The 21,665-nt window shown below is 37.7% G+C and overlaps 4 protein-coding genes across 5 annotated transcripts; 2 read left to right on the forward strand and 2 right to left on the reverse strand.

The window, feature by feature from the left end:
* Window positions 1-2,422: 2,422 nt before the first annotated feature.
* LOC120002319 (extra-large guanine nucleotide-binding protein 1-like) lies at window positions 2,423-10,868 on the forward strand. Its single transcript, XM_038851041.1, has 8 exons — window positions 2,423-4,737; window positions 4,833-4,970; window positions 5,059-5,163; window positions 5,253-5,426; window positions 7,274-7,451; window positions 8,577-8,818; window positions 9,453-9,616; window positions 10,003-10,868. The coding sequence occupies exons 1-8, from the start codon at window positions 3,394-3,396 to the stop codon at window positions 10,583-10,585; spliced, it is 2,928 nt and encodes a 975-aa protein (XP_038706969.1). The 5' UTR covers window positions 2,423-3,393; the 3' UTR covers window positions 10,586-10,868.
* Window positions 10,869-14,846: 3,978 nt separating this feature from the next.
* LOC120001711 (transmembrane epididymal protein 1-like) lies at window positions 14,847-16,351 on the forward strand. Its single transcript, XM_038850138.1, has one exon. The coding sequence runs from the start codon at window positions 15,274-15,276 to the stop codon at window positions 16,165-16,167; it is 894 nt and encodes a 297-aa protein (XP_038706066.1). The 5' UTR covers window positions 14,847-15,273; the 3' UTR covers window positions 16,168-16,351.
* Window positions 16,352-16,845: 494 nt separating this feature from the next.
* Window positions 16,846-18,263, reverse strand: LOC120003117 (B3 domain-containing protein REM19-like). Of its 2 annotated transcripts, XM_038852033.1 has the most exons (3): window positions 17,953-18,263; window positions 17,308-17,504; window positions 16,846-17,232 (listed from the first exon to the last, which is right to left on the reverse strand). In XM_038852033.1, the coding sequence occupies exons 2-3, from the start codon at window positions 17,413-17,415 to the stop codon at window positions 16,984-16,986; spliced, it is 357 nt and encodes a 118-aa protein (XP_038707961.1). In that variant the 5' UTR covers window positions 17,416-17,504; window positions 17,953-18,263; the 3' UTR covers window positions 16,846-16,983. The 2 variants fall into 2 exon arrangements, with proteins under 2 accessions (XP_038707961.1, XP_038707962.1); XM_038852034.1 differs by having other exon boundaries at window positions 17,308-18,263.
* A 245-nt stretch (window positions 18,264-18,508) lies between these two features.
* Window positions 18,509-21,258, reverse strand: LOC120002967 (B3 domain-containing transcription factor VRN1-like). Its single transcript, XM_038851844.1, has 4 exons — window positions 20,955-21,258; window positions 19,403-20,016; window positions 19,144-19,337; window positions 18,509-19,060 (listed from the first exon to the last, which is right to left on the reverse strand). Exons 1-2 carry the CDS (start codon window positions 21,057-21,059, stop codon window positions 19,633-19,635), a joined length of 489 nt encoding a protein of 162 aa, XP_038707772.1. The 5' UTR covers window positions 21,060-21,258; the 3' UTR covers window positions 18,509-19,060; window positions 19,144-19,337; window positions 19,403-19,632.
* Window positions 21,259-21,665: the final 407 nt, after the last annotated feature.

Genomic DNA, 21,665 nt, shown 5'->3' on the forward strand with positions numbered 1-21,665 from the left:
GTGAAGCTTAAGACCACAAAGTTCACATATTGGTGCCTTCAATTTGTGACTGCACTCAAATGATACAAACTCATGGGTTACGTGGATAGAAGCTTTGTTTGTCCATAAGACTATGATGTTGAAGAAAAAGAACACTAGATCTGTCAAGACAGTTTGCTGTTGAATGCCATAGTTGCTTCACTGCATGAATCAACACTTCCACTTCTAGGGGATGTTGCAACCTGCAAGGTTGGAACATCCCCCAGAAGTGGAATAAGATTCTCTTGATGTAATTTTATGGCTTCGGAAGGATTCAACTCATCCTTGGAGCTTAGACCAAGACTTCAATGCCATTACCAATCTTATTAATATCCTTCCTAATGTTGATTTCATGCACACTTGGATTGAAGCAAATGGGGTTGCAAATGCTCTAGCCAAGTCGGGGTTGACAAACAAAAATGTTGATAGCTCAGTTCCCATAATTGTGTTGGTTTTTATTTTTTGTTTTTTGTGTTGGATCCAGTGTATCGAAAATACAATTAAGAACCTATTTTCAGTACTTAAAAAAATAAACACATTAGCATCGTTCACACAATAAACATATTTATGAATCAAAGGCAAGAACCAATATGAAAATGCAAATCAAGTTGAGATATTCGCCTCTGATTTTAAAGTGATTAATTGCCCGCCTCTTGTGTTTGCAATCCTAACAATTTTATCTCCCAAGCCTCCTTGATAACACATTAAGCTAAACACATCGTTAATGTAACGGCGAACCAAGAATCGAATATCACTCTCTCTTTGATTAACACGAAAGACTCGAGAGGAAGGGTTTTTTGGAAAAGTAACACCCAACAAAAACAAATTTGGAAATCTAACCCATTTTTTCAAAAACAAGATATCTAACACTTTTTACAAAGGAATTGACACAAATACCCTGAAGACATTGAAACGACATCGTTTTGGTCCAAAGGCTGGCCTTCACTTCCCGCGATATCCTTCACCTTCTTCTTTCTTCTTTCTTCTTTCACTTTATTTTTCGACGATTTCTGATAGTTTCATTCTCTCATAGACTGTTATATACGATTTCTGACTCATTCGACCTGGTACATCATGGGTATGTATTATTTAATGTTGTATTTGTGGTTTGTTCGAGTAAGCAGTGCTCACGGTTTGTGTTTTGCATTTTAGCAGTGCTGGGCGCCTAGGGTTTCCATTTTTCCGGCTATAGGGTTTCCATTTTTCATTAGCATTTATGGGTTTAGGGTTCGAGTATGTTGTTAATGGATTCGGGTATTATGGGTTGGTGTTTGAGTTTTATGGGTTGATGTTCGAGTTTTCTGGGTTGATGTTAGAGTTTTCTGGGTTGACTGTTCGGGTAAATAGATTATCCTGTCGACTACAAGAGTCCCGTTTGGACCTTGTAGCCCATGTTGGAACTGTAATGAATGCCATAAAGGATGTAATACATACGTGGGCACGTTAGAGTTTATTTCATTTCATGTCAATTTTTATCAAATATTTCCTTTATCATTCTATGAAGTAATAAATACTCGAAAATATATCGAAAAATACTCAAACAGATCTCCAAAAATAATCGAACAGATCTCCAAAAATACTCGAACAGCCATCAAAATTTACTCGAACATCAATAAACAAAAACTCGAACAACTATCAACAAATACTCAAACATCTATCAACAAATACCCGAACATATATCAACAAATACTCGAACAACAACCAAAATTACTCGAACAACCATAAAAAATTACTCGAACAGCTATCAAACATACTCGAGTATATAGGATCAAATACTCGAACAAGAACATAAATTGAATCAACTGAATATGGTGTGTCTACGATTCAATGCAAGGTAAGAGTGTTCTAACGAAGCCTATATACCATGCGAATTTAATAAGCACTCACTTCAGGTTATAATGCCGATAGAGAGCAAGAATGACGACAGTGATGGGAACGTCGACAATGCTGAAGAATGCCCAAGCTATAATGAAAGGCAGCTTGACCAGACCTCGTGAAGAAACACCTGCAAATTTGGTGCGGCAAAGAAACACCTATAAATGTCAGGAATGGAGTTTCCGTAAATCGGGTTTTGGGTTTTTTCGATGAGTTATGGATATCTCTGTGTATTATGATATGTGAGAGGTATTGATGTTGTCTGTGGTATGTAATAAGGGTATTTGAGTCAGAAAAAAGCAAAAAATGTTAGATTTCATGTTTTTAAAAAATTAAATTAGTTTTTCAAATAAATTATTGAAAGGTGTTACTTTTCCAAAAAACCCTCGAGAGTAAAGGAGGAACGGAAGAAGCATGTTGGAGGAGGGAAAAACCCCACGTTCCTTCTCAGCCGAAGAGGCCTTTTAAAAGAAGCATGGATGGCCAAAAAAAAATCAAGCTCAACTCATACCTACGATAAAATCTTGCACAAAGTCAGAATACTCAACAACTGCCAAGGCACTATGAAAACAAATCAGTCTAGAGGATCCAATTCTAGGTTCCAAGGCAATTACAGATCCAACAATGGAGGCAATCGCCAACAACAAACTCCATTTCAGAATCATTCAACTGAAAACTTGGAGCATCTGGATACTCCATTAATGGAGGCAATCATGCTTCTACCCATTTTGGACAATATTCTTTGACGGTTTACCCAGTCAAAGAATCCCAGAGGTCGTTCGTTCGTTCCGTAGTATGTACGACGTTAGTGGGGTTGTTACAGGGGGAATGAGAGCAGAGCAGCCATTCGTTGGCCTTCCTTTTTCATTCAATTTCCATGAAATTTCCTCTCACCATGCGTTGACTTGGAAAAAAATTTGCGTGCTTGACAATGTCTTCTCCGTTTTCTCTTCCTTCTCTATTGTTTACTATTGCGAGAGGACCTAGCTTTCTCGTTTTCTTCTACTTATATAAATGCACTATTGTCGACTTTCGTTCTCCGTGTGCTCATTCTTGGAAGGTTCTCTTCTCACTGCTCTTCCTGCCACTTCCAATAACTAGTTTCAGGTCTCAATCAGCTCCGTTTTCTCTTCTTCTTTCTCTATTCATATTCCTTATCGTGTTTTGGGGGAAAATAGATTGGAGGAATTTTGTTGGGTTTTGGAGATTCGTTTTTGCTATGTTTTGAGGAAGGGACGGCTTTCAGCTTCATGGGTGTCGTAACAATTGGTTCTGCTTCATGGGTTTCTGATATACGCTGTTATGCTTCATGGGTTTGTGATAATAATGGTTCTGCTTCATTATTGATCAGGTAATGGTTGTGTTTCTTGGTTTTCTGATAACAATGGTTTAGCTTCATGTGCTATTGACGGAGTTGATTTGCTAATTGGTTATGGGAATAGCTATGATTCAAGGGTTGGTATAATATTTGTTTTGTGTGACCTTAAATTGAAGAACCAGATGGCCCAGCTTTTGAGAAAAATATTTCCTGTTGAGCATTCAGTTCCCAAAGAAGAAGATGATGATGATTATGGTAACATAGAGTATTCATTTGCTGTTGAGTACCTTGGCCCTCCAGTCACTTATGATATTCCCCAAGCTCTTCCGGTAGATATTGAGAGAATCCCAATTGCTGCACCTGCTGTCTCAGCTTCTTTGTTGAATAACTTATCATTGCCAGTTATCCAACCTATTGTAAAATCTAAACCATCAACCAAGAAACGGCCACAGGAGCCAAAGTTTTGCTCTGAGGCTACTGTTTCCCCCATCACAACTGAAGTTTCGAGTAGAAATGGTGTACTTCATGAACCATCGGATGCAATAGATAGTTCAGATGCATTTGGCAATGCAAAAAATAATGGTGATCATCTGCCGGAGTTATGTAATGAAAAAGGAGATCCTGTTGGATTGAGGTTTTGCAATTGCGATGATAATCTGCGAGAAGTGTGTGGAAGCTCACACCTAGTAGAATCACGCAATGTTTGTACAGAAGATGCTGGTGGATTTCAAGATTATATGAGTCCCAACAATTGCAAACCCTCAGAATCAGGTTTAAGTTCTCATTCTGTTTCATCTGAGATTTTTTCTTTCAAAGTGGACGACTGTGATAATGTAACTGTTGACCCTCCTGGCCATGCCAAAAAACCTTCAATTGTGACTTTCCGGGATCCTGAGTTCAACTATTTTTCTCATGAAGAATCTCATAATTCTGCTACTGAAAGCATCAGAGAGGAGGATTGTCATAATGTAACTGTTGACCCTCCTGGCCATGTCGAAAGACCTTCAATTGTGACTTTCCGGGATCCTGAATTCCGCGATTTATCTCATGAAGAATATCATAATTCTGCTACTGAAAGCATCAATGTGGCACGTGAGGTAGAAAGGATTGGAAAGAAGGGAACATGCTATCGGTGCTTGAAAGGAAACCGGCTTACTGAAAAAGAGATTTGCATTGTTTGCGGCGCAAAGTATTGCTTCAATTGTGTGCTGAGAGCAATGGGGTCGATGCCAGAGGGCAGAAAATGTATTACTTGCATTGGGAAAAGAATTAATGAGGGAAATCGAAGGGCACTAGGGAAATGTTCTCGGATGCTCAAGCGGCTTCTTACTGAGATGGAAGTCAAACAGAGAATGAAATCTGAGAGATTTTGTGAAGTAAACCAGCTACCAGCAGAGTTTGTTTATGTGAACGACGAACCACTTAGTCAGGGAGAGCTGGTTCTATTGCAGACCTGCCCTAACCCACCAAAAAAGCTAAAACCAGGACACTATTGGTATGACGAAGTATCAGGTTTTTGGGGAAAGGTTAACATCTGGCTTTATCTAGGCATTCTTCCCTCCACCCTTCCCTTACTTCTGTTGCACGGTATAATGTTTGATTTTTAGTTTCAATTGAACAGGTAGGAGAGAAGCCTTGCCAGATTATTAGCTCCCATCTGAATGTTGGTGGTCACATGAAGAAAAACGCTAGCAATGGGGACACAAACATACTCATAAATAACCGGGAGATAACTAAAGCAGAGCTTCGGATGTTGAAGGTACTGTAGCGATGCGTTTTCATGTTTGTTTTAAATATGTAAGATTTTGAACATGCAGGATTTAGTACCTTCTGTTAATTTGTTGCAGGCAGCAGGAGCCCAATGTGAAGGAACAAATTCCTTTTGGTTGAATGATGATGGGTCCTACCAGGATGAGGGGATGAATAATGTAAAGGGCCGAATATGGGGCAAGGTATATTTGCAGTAGTCGTGCCCTGTCATACTTTTAGTACTGGTTGTATCTTGATGAACTTTCATTAATATGATGTTATTTCTTCTCAGACTAGAGTAAATTTAGTCTGTGCAGCCTTGTCTTTGCCAATTCCTCCAAGCTCTGGAAATCCCGGCAGAAAAAATGTTGATGATATTAGCCAAAACTGCCTTGAGCAGAAAATTCATGGGAAGCTTCTTCTGGTTGGTTATCGAAAATCTGGCTCAAGTACCATATTTAAACAGGTGAGACAAAGTTAGGGAACTTATGTTAGTGCTCATGCTAGTCCTTACATCTTATTATTTTGTGTGGTTAATTGCCTGTTGGAATGATAATGTAATTTTATTTCACTTATGTTAATTCCATATCAGAGTTATTTTGACATCATACTTGATACCTTCGCTCTGGCAACAGTAATGACTAATGACATAATTTGTGTAATAAGTGAACTTATAGCTGCTTGATGTTTGGGGTACTCAGAATATGGATGCAAGTGAATGCTACTTTATATATTAAAGAGCTTAAATGTACAACATCTTATATGATATGAATGTTGCCATATCTCTTTGTTGTTACCTATATACAGACCTGCATATAAACATGCAGTCCTATGTCAGAGACGTTGGAAAATAACTGCCGTGAACAAAATAATTGTGCCGCAAGTTTTAGGGATGCTCATACCTTCCTAGATCATGTCAGTATTGCTGTTACCATTACATGGGGAAGTGCTATAACTTCCATAATTGTCTTAGGGCTGCTACCTTGATGGGGAACTCAAAAATATCTGGCACCAATATAAATCATGGGGCATTTTTTGTTGGCCTTTCGTCTAGAATTTTAAGTCATTTTATCAGGGTGTTTTCCTTTTTGGATAGACCTTTCCCCCCCTTTATCATGTTAAGAAAGTTGGTCATCCTTCGATTAAAAATATGCACAAATATAAGAAAATGTTCACCGTAAGCCAGGTTAGGACAAGTCTTGGTGTAGTATATTGCTCCATGCAACATGGGTATCGTTGTTGTCATCATAATAGAATCCTTTATGCCAAACAAGTTGGGGGAGAGACCTTACATTGTCCTTCCTAGATTCTTTACTGATTGGAGCCTTGCGCACCTGGTTGACCCTCTTCTTTGTCAATGAAAGTCATATCAATGCAACCGTGCTGATATACATATCAATAGAAATAAAACACTAACTTCCTGGTCCTTTTCCTTAACAGCTTTACTGTCATTATTGACTACCAATGCATATATGACGAGGCATTAAAAGAGATGTTGCCCCATGACCATAGTTATCGGGAACGCTCTACTACCCCTCGTACTCCGAATTGGGATGCACGTCCCGGAACGGGGTACACTAGTGACCTGGGACGCTCGGGAACGTGATCTGGGATGCCCAAATGGGTGTCCCAAAAATCTGCTATAGAAAACTTGAGAAATAGAGTGGAAATCAGGTATAATTGACTCAAAATTGAAAGGAAACCCCAAAATCATCACTGATTGAATATATATGGAGAGAGTTGAGGGAAATAGAGGGAGGGAGATGAGAAAAACTGAAAAACTGACTTTCGAAATTCATTGAAAATATTGTTTCTGATTACAGAGGCATATGGAGGCAGAAAGAAGTGCACCTCACCATTTTAAACGCTCAAAGACATTAATCTAGATAACCTTTCAATATTTAGTAGTGACCCGAAAAACCTTTCAAATCGTACCACGTTCCTAATTAGCGTACCAACTAATCCTATCCCCCAACGTACCACAAATTAATCAAGCGGCGTACCCCGTTCCCGTACCCGTACCCGTACCATGACCCGGAGTGTACCGTGTTCTTGGTAACTATGCCCACGACGGTTTCCATTGTGGCATGTGTATGAATGCATCCGAAGAAGATGGAAAACGGTGTACTTCTTGAGAGTTGATACTAATAATAATTTGTTATGGTGTATCTTTTAATGTGAAAAGTGGAAAAAATGTTATACCTTGTTACTGCCTTTTTACTCCTGCCCACTCCTCCTAGTAGACTATAGCCACATTGTTTTTTGCTGATGCTAAAAAAATTGCTGCTAACATTGATTATGTGGTTATTTCAGGCCAGACTTCTGCACAGTATTCCTTTTACTGAGGATGAGCGTCAAAATTTTAAGTTTATGATTCAAAGAAATTTGTATGCCTATATTGGCATACTGCTAGAGGGACGAGAAAAATTTGAGCAAGAAAGTTTGATTGAAAGGAGAAAAAGACAATCTGTTAATCAATGCGGTCCTTCAGGTAAAATGCATTATCGTTTATTGATATTTCTTGTTGTTTGCCCTGAAAATCAATGGCAGTTTTTTGTTATTTGTTAATATTATGCTAGGACATGTGATGATGCACAAAGCTTAATTCCCAGGCGTTTATGACTTTACAGTTACTCTTACTGTATTCGTGAACTTTCTACAATCTGTTCTTGGCACAAATTTTGCGAATTATCATAATCAGCATCTTGGGAGGCACCAAGCAGTTTATAATGCATTGATTGACATTATTATCAGTTCTGCCAAAATTGAACTTCAGTTTCGTGTTATTGTGTAATATGGATTGAGATAATCACTCCTTCTTACTTTACTTCTATTCTGCGAAAGGACTTTTCTTCCTTTGAACTAGGTGGGCCTGGAACAATGTCTTTGTTTTGCTGAAAAAGATGAAAATAAGGATCATAGAGAAGTAGTATATTTTGCTGCTTGTGGTTCTTCATTTTTCTGCTGCAATATTAAATTATAGAGAGCTCTCATAATTAGCATCTAAGGAGGCTTTGGGCAATTTATTACGCATTGATTGCCAATTTTTTGGTACTCTTCTGCCGAAATAAAAAAAAATCGGCTTTGTGCTATCATGTGTATTGAGATAATTCTTCCTTTTGAACTAGGTGAACCTGAAAAATGTCCTCAAATTTTGCTGAAAGGATGACAATAAGGACCATGGAGAATTGAAACATTTGTGGCTTGTGGTTGTGGAGTTCATTTTTCTGCAAAATATGAAAATGAAAGCAGTTCATTCCATGAATTTCACTTGTACTTTTCTTGTGTTTTTTGCTAAAATTGGTCAACTGGTAATTTTCACAATTTTTTGTTAGAATGATTCACTTGCTAAAAGCTTAAAATCAGCTAGTTATGTTATGTTCTTCATTATTTGCTTATTGCTGCAGTATACTAACCTTTCTATACCTTTTGTACAAGATAGTGCCTGGCTTTGTTTTTTCATTGTTATCGTGTTTTTTGATGATGATGATGATTGATCTTTGAACTTTAAAGTACTAAAACTTCAAGAACTTCAATAGAATGTGAACAAGTTGACATGCAACATGAGTACTATGCTGTATGAATGGCTCAAGTCTGATTGGTTTTACGATGACAGATAACATGGATCAGAAGGACGATAATACTATTTATTCAATTGGGCCAAAACTGAAAGCTTTTGCAGATTGGCTTCTCAAAGTTATGGCTTCTGGTAATTTAGAAGCCGTATTTCCACCAGCCACTCGTGAATATGCTCCATTTGTTGAGAAGTTGTGGAATGATACAGCTTTTCAAGCCACATACAACCGGAGGGATGAATTGGAAATGCTATCCAGAGTTGCTACTTATTTCCTAGAGAGGGTGAGCTCCTGCGATTGTTTTTCTATGCAAGTTTTGTCAGCATAAAACTGGGGTTTCCTAATTATCTTTAGTTTGTTTCTTCACTATATACTGCTCAACAATAATCAATTGGTTATTCATGTTTAGCTACATTTCTTGTGCCATATTCAGGAGAATCAGTTAATATGTGTAAGTTTTGCAATTTATTTGACGTTTCCTGCCATTATACAAGTTATAATGGATTTCCTGTCAGTTATGTTCTGGTACTTGTAGATAATGTAGCATAAATGCAAATGTGTCCAGTACTGACAATTTGGCTTGACCAAAATTTGAACCCCTGCATCTATTTTCTATCAATTATTTCAAGCTTGAAAAAGGAGGCACTGAATTGATTTGTCAACATTTATTGATTGCTTAATTTGGGTCCGCTCAACTGACAGGATTGTGTTTGTTTTTTGCTAAACGGAGGAGACGGGATGACGTAAAATATGAAAATGTTAAACATGTAAAGTATGTCAAATATGGCTCTTATGATATGAAATGCTATCATGGAAAGTAAATCAATTATGATTCTTATGATTAGCACTAACTTAGTAGCATTTCTTCTGATAAGCTGTTAGTATTTTTTGATCTTTGATGTTAGTTTTCTTCCTAGGCTGTGGAGATTTCAAGGCCAGACTATGAGCCGTCTGATATGGACATCTTGCATGCTGAGGTAACCACCTCTTTGAAAGGGATTCCTTGCTTGGAATTTGAACTTCCCAATTCGGCAGAGATGGACCTTGGTGCTACTGCTCTTTCTCATGATTCCATAACGAGGTTAGTTTAACTCTTTGCATCGGAAGTTTCGGTGAGAAATCTTTCCATTTTTTATGATCATTTATTTCTGATGCATGATCGCTACTAGAAGTTTATTTGCAAGAAAACAGATTCGAAGACACTCTTATGCCGAGTCAAGCCGCAATCATTTTGATAATGACTTTCATAATTGCTGTTTTTTCTAGAAAAACTTTGAGCTTGGGAAAAACAGGTGGACGTTTTCATGGCTATGGAGAGGAATAAAAGTTAATATATAGTTTCTTATAGCTTAGCTTTTTTATTGACATATGTTTCTGCCATCTTTCTCCATTGTCATCAGTGACAAATATGCTTCTTATGACTTTGGATGCGAAGTATGTTTCCTTATCTAACAACCATTCTCGCAGGTACCAACTCATTAGGGTTCATCCAAGAAACCTTGGAGAAAACTGCAAGTGGTTGGAGATGTTCGAGGATGTTGATGTCGTCATGTTTTGTGTGTCGTTGACAGACTACAGTGAATTTCTTGAAGACAGTAGAGGAGTTACTGTGAACAAAATGTTGGCAAGCAAGCAGCTACTGGAAAGCATAGTCACTCATCCAAACTTTGATGGGAAAGACTACCTATTAATACTCAACAAGTTCGACCTGCTCACAGAAATAATTGAACGAGTACCGCTCACTCAATGTGAATGGTTTCACGACTTCAATCCAGTGATTAACCCGATTCAGGACGACAGCAGTCGCAGATATTGCAACCTTTCGTTGGCTCATCGTGCTTTCCAATACATGGCGATTAAATTCAAGAGATTCTTCCACTCTCTCACTGGCCGTAAGTTGTATGTTTCACTGGTTCATGGGATGAAGCCTGATTCTGTTGATTACGCTCTTAAATTTGCAAGGGAAATTATGGTATGGAATGAAGTGGAACCCAGTTACACCATGATTGAAGCGTCTATAACAAGCATCGAGCAGACTACGTCCTCATGATTTCGTACGTTGAAAATGAATCAAATGCAGGATAGGAAGGAAGGGAAATTAAGGTCTGCTACTTTGCTTCTACTAACTAGCGTTGTTCATATTCTTTTTTTTTTTGTGTATATTATAGATGCTCAGAAAAAGGAATCCATAGGAGAGGCAAATACACAGTTCTGATAGATGCCTGTAACACCAAGAAAAACAGAACTTTTTGTAACTACTGAGATATGGCCCTTGAAGGCCCATTTGCCATTACAGAATAGCAATTGCTCAATCACCATGATCATTATATGCATATCATTTTGACATTCTGTAGATCAAACTTGCAGAGGAACTTATTTGCACTACCCATATGATATACTATGTGTGTGTATATATATATATATATTTGTGTGTGTATAGATACAGTGATTCCTGGCTAATATCAATCACAAAGGAGCAAAGCGGTCCATGAGCAATAAAACAGTAGTCTCTGAAATTGTGGTGTTGTCTCCATGAACATGACCCAACTTGCTGTCTTCCCTGGCTCTACTCTTTCCATCTTCTTCAACAACTTCTACTACTCTGGCCTTGTCTTCTGACAATGATAATGGCTTCCTCACCTTCTTAACCTTCTTCTCTTTGAGCCTTACTAGCTCACTAACCCACACCTCCACCACGGCTGACATTTTCACAAACACTTAACAAACTCAACCCAAAACCAAAAAACCAATTTCTTTCTTGTGTTTGGTGAATTGAATTAAGAGGTGTTTGATGGGTTTATTATATAGTGGAAGAGTATGGAGGGTTGTTTTGGTAAAAACAGGGTAAGGATTTGGCGGGTTTAAGGTCGTGGGCTTCTTTTGGACCAAAAAATCTGTGTGGTTGGGCCGTAGATACCGTGTAAGAATAGGATCCGGTTGCAAAGACTTGGTATGGTGTGGTTACTTACATTGTTTTTCCCGTGTGTCATTCAAACGATTGACATTATTCAAGGGATCCTTTATCCTTTCAAATGATGTAATAAGTCTTGAAAAATGTAAATAGTTGTGTTATTACATTATTTTATAATGAGAAATTATGTGATTTCATACGAGTAAATGTAATTTTGGCCACTTACATATGACTCCTCTTACAACTCGATCCCCGACGGTCTCTGATACAACTCGATTCCCCACGGTTTATTTGTTTCAATTTGAGCACTCATTTTACAATAGTATTCCTTTAGCATAATTTCTCATTATCTGTTAATGACCAAAAGTATTTTATTTCATGAAATTATTTTGTCTCCCGTACTACTATACTAGGTAGTAATTGGGCTATCACGAAAGTAGAGGAGGTAGGATGAACAATTGGTCAGATTTAATATGGATTGTACAGGATGATAGTTGGAATCGGTTGTCCTAGGGTTCCATCATCTGAGATCCTTGGGGAAGAGGATCAAATTGATTTTTGTGAACAGTTTGATGCACTATCTTCCTTTAACCCTTTGAGGGAAATAAGACAAAAGAAATGAAAATTCATAAACAGATCCCATCGTCTCCACTTGTAAAAACTACGAGATCACCCCAAGGACGCGTTGCACATCCTAGAATTCCCACTTGAACCTATTTAGGCACTTACTTTCCCACATTCTAAGATATCCGTTTATGAGTCCAAATGGAGAGGCAACTCCCACAAAGACGGCTTCTCTAAAATGAAGCCATTCTCTTCATCTTCACAACCACTCACTGAGATAGAAACCGGGCAAATAACGGAGCAGCAGTTACTTGACTCGATTAGATATTCTGGGTGGCATTTCATCAAACATGTTGTGCCAATTCTTACTCCTTCCCTTGTATCCTCCACTTTGTTCAGTCTTCACTAAACTCCTGATTTGGTCCTTCAATTCATGACCCACGTCGAGTCTCATTGCCTCGATGCTAGACCCCGCTGTGTTGCTATAGGAATTGTCTCTCGCCTCCCGTCCCAGAAACCCGCTTTGCAACTCTTAAAGCAAGCCACCAATGATGGCATTGCGACGAACAGAGAGTTGTTTGATGCGCTGGTGATTGACCGTGATGAGTTGGGTGTAAAGAGTAGTATTGTTTTTGATTGCTTGATAAGGGCTTATTGTGAGTTGAGGAGAGGTGATGATGCATTGGAGTGCTTTTATATGATGAAGAAAAATAGAATTTTGCCTAAGGTTGAGTCTTATAATGATATGTTGTGTTTGTTTTCAAAGTCGAATAGGATGGATATTGCATGGATTTTGTAAGGGGAGATGTTCCGATTAAGGATTAAGTCCAGTGTGATTATTTATAATATAATGATTGATATGTTATGTAAGGAAGGGAAGTTGAAGAAGGCAAAGGATTTCATTGGGTTTATGGAGAGTTTGGGAGTTACACCTAATATTGTCACCTATAACACCATAATTCAGGGGTATTGTTCGAGAGTGAGGTTTGAGGCAGCTCATATTATTTTAAGTACAATGAAAGATAGAGGTGTTACTCCAGATTCATAGACTTGCAGTTCGTTTATTAGTGGAGGATGAGGCATTCCAAATTAAATGTTCCCTTTTTTATTTATGAAGAAAAGTTCTGGTTTGGTGGTACTTCAAAGTACAAAATGTTCCCATGGTTCAGCTCAGATGGCTACATTGTGGAGTAAATTATTGATAGTGGACTGAATCGATATTCGATATTCGATATGAGCTTCACAAAGAGGCATGTCTGTCGGTGTTGGAGTTTGGACTCTGTTCTTGTGGAATTGAACAACATATTTTTCCTTTCGTTTCTTCTCTTAATCTGTTTCCTAGTTTCTAAATAAGATTAGGTATTTGTCTTCTTTCTTGTTTGTAAAGTTAGCAGGGCTATGCTGCAGAATTTAGTCTGGGGTTGAAACTATTAGCAGTGTATATGATCTTCCTGGATTCCTTGTACAAGAAGCAATAGAAATAATGTCTCTCCATATCTGAATTTAAGAAATATGCATGATCTGCGCACATCAGAAAGATTTCTTTTCTGTGTTCCGCACCCCTTCATGTTATGTCCATGCCTTCTGTTTCCAGCTTCCATTTCCGTTTATAGTTACAATGTCTTCTTTGCTTTGTCAGTTCACCTTTTAGCTGCAGTGTTTAAATTGCCAGTTCCTAATTGTCTGGTGCAATATATTTCACTCTCTGAACTCATGGATCAAGGTAATCCTTTCATTTTAGTTATATGGTTTTCTGAAACAAACATATTTTTGTCCTAGTTTTATATCAGTTACAAACATGGTGGCAACTTTGATTGAACTGATTTAATTGTATGTAAATTCTGGATTTATTGTAGGATGTCTCTCCTTACAGTCACTGGTAGCTCATTAGTTCTCTGTCTTCTTTATTTCTAAGTTCCCATATGTTACGTGGAAATCCAAGATATTAGAGAATTGCTTGTGAAGCATTCTTTGGACGATTAAAAGTAGATTCATTCATATTGTCAAAGGCTAGGATTAATCGCCTTGGACAAATAACTATAATTAGGTCTGCCGTGCTAGATGACTTGATGTCGTCTAAGATAACTAAGTGGCCATAGGAGATACTACTCTTGACGTATTCTTTAAATTCGGCTTGTTAGCTTGCCCAGTACCCTGCTTTTCTGCTATACATTGCATTATTTTAGAAACTCTTGAGAATAGTAGCATCTCAGGAGTTTAAATTTTCAGCTGAATTGACGATGATGCTTTCTACTTTTGGAATTTACATGAGCTCACTGATTTGCCAATAATCCATTGTTTTGGCTATAAGGAGGTATTAGTTCTGCCATGCGAGAGATTGGGCTTGTCAGAGACTACGAGTCAAAGGCAAAGACATGGCTGGTTCTATGTTTATGTTTCATTTACTTTAGTAAGGTAAAGAAACAACTGAAGATGGTTTGATTATATAATTCTTTTTTTTTGGGTTGTGCATTAGCAATTGTTTTACTTTTTGCTTCCATGAATTCTTTATGCAGGACAACTCCGAGCGTCATTCTGTTCCCCGCATCCTCCAGTTGCTGTAGAGTGTAGAATTATACTTTTAGAGGTGGTAGTCAGACTCAAAAACATCTTTTAGTGACTGCCAATATAATATCAGGCAATATCTCTGAACTCTCACTCCTTTAAATTATTGTGTAACCTTTTAGGTGATTGAGGACCACTGAAGAATTGTATTTTTATGAAGAAAGTGGGAGATATCTCAGTCTCCACTAGGTGAAGATTGGGGGTAATCTTGTGGCCTTCAAAATCTTGAAGGGTCATTTCTTTCGTACTCGAGAAAAATGGATTGGCATGTTTTGTTTAGTAGAATCCTTATCATGCTATGCAAAAAAGGAAGTGAGCTCGTGTTCATCCATTCTTTTGACTTTTGACATACCTAAATTCGAATTAAATCTTAGCCCTTGATTCGAAGATTTTGATTTTGAGTTAATTTTCATGGTTTTGAAGCAACAAAACCTCCCTTCCTTTTTAGAAGGGGACGATGTTCCATTTCTCACATGTCATTTTCTTTGAGTTCTGATTGTGCACGTAAATTGTTGTTGTTTACTGTATTATTGTTCATTGAAATGCATGCGCCAAAATTTTGAATAGATTGCCACAATCTTTTACATATCTTATGCCTTGAGGTTTCTGCATTTAGTTCTGTTATTTAAGTCTGTATTGACACTTGAAATATCCATGAATTTCCTGATTTCTGAATCCTGAAAACTGCGGAAATTCTCATGGGCACATTTATAGGGCACATTGGACCTGGTTTGGCCCTCAGCTTCCTTGGCTTATGGCACGCTGTCAACACTATCAGAACATACTGCCTTAGAAGCTCTGATAAGTTTACTGTAAAGTTTTGGTATCCGCTTTATGGCCCTGTCTCCAATCTTAAATACATGGAGCTTGCACTCATATTGTCTTTCTCCCTGCTAGCCATTTTCATGCAAGTTTTAGACTTCCCTTCCCTTCGATTTGCCTTCAAGCTTGACAACTTTGAGCATGCAAGCATGTTTCTCCACCTTGTCATATTTGCAGGTTTTACCCTTTTGACAGAGTTAACTCAGTCATCTGATATCCTTTCCGGAGTCACTGGTATCCTCGCAGCGTCTGTTTTTGGTCAAGAACTTTTCCTGCTTCATTTCCATTCAGCAGATCATGTTGGACTTGAAGGCCATTATCATTGGCTATTGCAACTTATAGTGTTTCTTTCTCTATTAGCGGCCTTAGCAGCAACTGCTTTCCCTAACAGTTTTCCTGCAGCTCTTGTTCTCTCACTTTCAGTTATATTTCAAGGGTGCTGGTTTGTGAACATGGGTTTTATGCTTTGGGTTCCTGAATTTGTTCCTAAAGGTTGCTATATGCAAATGGCCAGGACCAATACTGCTGATAATATTCTTGGAGCAGTCACTTGTGGATCCCATGAAGCAGATTTGAGGGCAAAATCACTGGCTAACTTGCAGTTCAGCTGGATAATTGGAGGAATTCTTGCATTTACAGGATTTCTTTGCCTGAAATTAGCCGGGACGCCATCGTCTCCTGGACGGCAGTCAACTGAGTATGAGCAACTGCACAATAAAGTAGCAGATGTCCCAATAACCATTGAAGGCTTCAAGCAATACCATCCATGAAGATTTTGTGATCAGTAAGTTCCTTAGAAGGACAAGCTCATGTCATGTGTAATAAGCTTATCCAAGTTCAATCTTATCTATTGGCTGCTCAGGTGGTTGTAATATCTTCTTCATTCCAAATTAGGTTTTGAACTGAAATCTGTGATATGAAGAAGTGTTAAATTCAACCTATGGTTTCTTTGAAGAGATGTCGTCAAAACGATTTTGATAATTAGTACTGATACCAATGCAAGATGGAGAGTATGTTTATTGCGAGACCCGAATGATCATCTTTGTCTTGAACATACCACGTTTGAACAAAAAAATGATTGGTCGAACGGTGCTTTACAATATCACCGTGATTGGTCGAAGGGTGCTTTACAATATCACCACAGGTGGTGAGTTTGAACTGAAATTGTAAGGAACTATTTTCACTTACGACGCAATGCGGTTGACCTCATTTTCAAGGTAAAAAAAAACATGAGATTTTCTTTTCATTTTTACATCCAATAAATTTTGACTTATATTTTTAAAAAATAAATTCATTTGATATCAATGAAAAAAAAAATCAAATTCTACCCTCACCTCGCCATAGTATTTCTAGTGACGCGCCGAACACTATATGTCCCCGCAACTCACTTCCAAAGACATCTTCTAAATCATTAGTAGAAAAGCATGAAAATTTAAGCCATAAATCATTCAAGATGACTGAAAGAAGAACCAAACACAAAAGTCTCAGCATTGCAATTCTATGAAGCTCACAATCTCAGAACAAAAATTCTCAAAATTGACTTATAAGAGCAAACTCCCTGGTCCAGCATACTGCACACTCTAGCTTTACTCTGGAGATGTGCGAAATACAGTTACTTGCATGGAAACATCCTTCTTTATTAGTTCAAACACACAAACATCTCCTTTCTTCAACTTGTTGTCCACAATAAATTGAGAACATCCACCTGATAAGAGTAGGACGCCTGCTTTCATCTCGCGCATATTGAGAAGCCATTCTCTTCCGCTAGAACCCACAACCTTCATGTTTCTTGGCTTCCCATTGAGATGCTCCCTTGCAAATAAGGCAGGCACAAGCTGCAAAAACAGGGAAAAAAAAATGCAGAATTAAGCTTCATCGTTATAGCGTGGAACGTACTTTCAACGACTTACCAATGCTTTTCTATGCAGATCACATGGTTTCATGACAATCATGAAACTAGATTTCTTTGGCTTCATTGCTTTAGCACCATCCAATGTCCTTCTGCTTCCCTCGGCCATTTTCGACAGTGTATTTTGATATTGACGATGAGTAATCAGAGTTGGTGGATCATCTTCATCTTCGCTATCTGCTGAAAAACCATCTTTAACTGCATTTTGTGAATGTATGTGCCGATTAAAGATTGATTAGGAATTTGAAAAGTAAAAAACTTTCCATGAAAATGAATCTCTAGCTGGAAGATTTATAAGATTTCCCAACATATAATCCACAAGAATGTCTTTAAAGATTCAAACTTTAAGCCTTCAATACCTGAAGCTCAGACCAGCCATGGCCTTCCAGGAAGACCAACTCCAAAAGCAAACAACATTTTTCTTTATACTTTTCCAACAAATCATCTAAGACCAAAGAGCGTGCAGTTCAAAAGGCAAACCCTCCACATCCAATGTTTCCTCATTTAGTTGCAGATCATTAATTACGAAGAAATCAAATTAACATACATATCTCACAGTATCTCACTTAATTTCATGATCAAAGCTCCACCCTTTCCTTGGTTAGCAGCAGAGAAACAAAGGTTTTTTGAGTGAACTATTACATACCAGCTTCTTCTCTTCGATGGATTCCTCAAGAATGATCTTGAAGAACTGGAAAGCTGTCCCTTCTGAACACTTTGATTGCTTCCAGACCGGCGAGGCACGATGGACAATGCAAATGCAGGATGAGCTCTGCATAAAATTCTCAAGAGTTCTTTGATATTTTCACTGGGAGTGGTGCATAATTAGAGTAGTTGGTGAATGAGTCCATCACTTTCTATTACAAGGAATGCTAAAGCAATTCCTGGGCCACCATAACCTTCCACATAAAGCCACCAAACTAAGACACTTATTAGTTATTTGTTCTTACATCTCAGGTCATGTGGTTTATGTGTAGTCATCACTCATTTCACCATATATAGATGAAAGATTGGCAGGTTTATTTATTCAATTATTCCTTTTAACTGGAAACTTGTTCAAAAGCCACAACTAAACATATATATATACATGAATATGTATATGTGTATATATGTATATATTTCTTTGGGGAAAACACTAATTCCCCCAAAAAATGGGAAAGGGGAACATATGATGAGATGATGCTTCATGACAAACTAGGAGCCAAAGATGAAATAATAGCAAAAATTATATGCTATATTAGATTCTGTTGAATATGAAAAAACATACTGATGGGACAAACATTTCATTCCTAATCAAACCACAAAGTTAATATGCAACATTAGTCTATATATAGTCTTATGTACAAAAACAAGCACCAAAATATCGGTTGAGAAGACCATACCGATTGGCAAATATCCGAAAAAGATAAGAGACATACATGTTACAGATTAATGAGTCAGAAATGACCAATTTATCAAACAAGATGGCAAAGAGCTCATATTGAAGGTTGGTTTTACAGGCTTTTGTTGTCATCAAGAACGTGAAATATGGTGACTTTGAGGATCATTTTCTCGGTGTTAATCAACTCAAATATGCAAACATCGCATTCCTCTAAATTGTTTGCCAATGCAAATTCTGCCCATCCCCTGCTTAACTTAGTCTTACCAACCTCGTACAAGCATCCCACACGCCACTGTTTTCCACCAGATACCTCAAGTGTGACGAATTCTGTATCTCTGGTGAGATACTTGTCAGCAAAGCTTGATGGCATATGCTGTCCAAGAAGAAGTACTATCATGTTTTCAAAAGCACAATTAAAAATTCCGCAATGCATTTTGTGGGATGTAAAGGGCTCACCAGAATAGAGTATTTCTTTACATAGGATGGTCGCAAAACAACCCTGCAAAATGGATTATCAGCGTTGAACATTTCAGCAGCATAAACTGCTCTTGCCTTTTCTTCTTCTGTTACAGCTCTCCACCTCCTAGTAAGACTTTCACTAGTTGATTTAACATGAGTAGCTTTGTCATTGCCCAATGACACTGGTTCATCTGCATAATTAATCAGTTAGTCACAAAAAAAGGCAATAAGAGACCCTATATGTTCATCACTTAACAGTTTTTGCATGATTCATTTGTTGGTTTTCGTTTTTTGGTTCTTTGTTCTGCGCTATATGGGGGTCGCGTCCAGAATGCATCTATCGTACTTAAAAGCTCATTCCAATTGCACTGTATACCAACATCTCGAGTAGATTGAAATGTTTCTCGAAAATCAAGTGTTTTCTTTCTTACATTCAGGCAATCTACATTTGCAGTGTTCGTTGATTTCCTAGAATCATCCAAAGACTTATTTTCCGGAGGAATCAAGACATGGAAGGAAAGAGCCGGAGATTTCATCTACGTCACGTTCTTTCAGATGAGGTGCGGGAGATTGTTCATCATGACCAAGTTCTTGTGAAGTACCAATAGAATTACATGGATACTTAATCTCAGAAGTTTCCAGATCAAACACATAAACCTTGAAATCTGAACTCCCTTCGTATCTGAAGACTAAGAAATACCCAACACGAATCGAGTAGTTTTCGACAAATTCTTGCCAACCTTTGTCGAGCCACAACTTATTGTCAGCTTTCACTAATTCCACAAGCCAGACTGTACCATCAGACGCAGTAAGCTTAACAGTAGAAGAAAGTTCATCTCCATATCTCTTAGCAAACTTTCCAGGTATCCTCTGTAGGTAGAAACATCATATGGGACATTTGCATAGCAGAATAGTTAGTAATAGAGAAAATTCTTATCCTCATACACATGGACATTGCAGAATCATTAGTACAACTTGACATGGGTAAGTCCTCTTCAAATCTCTCTCAAATGTTTGAGAATCAACATATAAAGAAGAAGAAAATGCTTCGACAAATTTCAATATTAATGAAGCAACATAAGAGTCAGTCTAGCATCAAATTTGGGGATGGTAGAGATACATCCAAATTGGGAATGGCTGATACACATTCAGATTGGTTAAGACACATTGGAAGTTCCACATATCTAGCAACACAACAGGGATGTAAATGCTAAGCTAATAAATCAAACCTCTCTCTAATCTTTTATTTGCTGAATGAGCAGTTATTATATTTAAACACGCATACATACATATTATCTGCTTCTAGGGCACCTCTACGGACGTTCCTATCCTCTCATCATGGTGTCATTCCAGGAAATTATCCCGCCTCCCCCACTCGAACCCATAACCTCTTTAGTTTGAAATGAGTATCCAAGTTACCATCTAGTCTAGTTAATTTGTTGCCAGATTATTCCATACCGGAGTTAACATATAGTAATAGATCAAGAAGCACACCACAAAAAATTTTTAGGTTGCATGTATACTTCCTCTCTATTAAAATTTCTCTTTGCATGAGACTAAATTACTAAAATGATCTTCCTTTCGGTTTGAACCTTTCACTCTTTTTTTTCTGACATTTCAGTACTTTTTTTCCAATAAATTAATTCTCTCTTAAAAAAAATTATGCTGAGCTTGATTTCAACACTTGTTAAGCTCAAATTTCTTAAATGTACCTCCAAATTAAAACACCAAAAATTGAGCAAGCAAAGAAGGGAAAGAAAAAGATGAAGAATTTAAAGCAGAGTAGTGCAAAATGGGAGCTTAATTACCAACTTCCTGTCATGGAGAAGAGATCCCACCATCAGCTTGTAGAAAATGCAAGACTGGGTCTCCGAAGAGCTGGACCCATCCAGTACCACCGCATGCCCTGACATTTCTTGGTGATTTCTTTTTTTCAGATAAAATGCAAGTATGTGAGACAGTGAGTGAGAGTGAGGCCATCAACAAACACAACCATTTGCGCTGATATCTATGTAATGTTTAAATAAAAACAGGTTTTCGGTGCCAACTGAGAGAATTGCAGTGGTGAATGGGCTATTGGGGCATTAAATTTTACGGGAATTAGCTTAGGGAGAAATGGATATGTGTCGATCAATTGTTTTTCTCTAAATGGGACCCTAATATGACATAAAAAAAGTTAATATGGGTGCCAACCAAAGTTCATATTCCATGTTTGGCTCAAGAAATGAGGCCACTGAAATAATATTATTGTACCATCCATTTGATCCATGACCCAACAAAATTCACAAAAAATATATCCGTGCCCCAATAATATATTGCCACCATTGCAATTGCTCTGAGTAGGAGAGTCATGAATATGTCACCATATGAGTGTTATTAGGTTACGTGTGAATGATAATGGTAATGGTAGTGGTAGCGGTAATTACCATTATAATAAATATGTTTGGTTGCATAAGTAAAAAAAATATAGTAATGATGGATTGCAAAATTTGGTAAGCATAATATTTATGAGAATGAAA

This window comes from Tripterygium wilfordii, chromosome 7 (assembly GCF_013401445.1).
Source record: "Tripterygium wilfordii isolate XIE 37 chromosome 7, ASM1340144v1, whole genome shotgun sequence".
NCBI classification, from domain to species: domain Eukaryota; kingdom Viridiplantae; phylum Streptophyta; class Magnoliopsida; order Celastrales; family Celastraceae; genus Tripterygium; species Tripterygium wilfordii.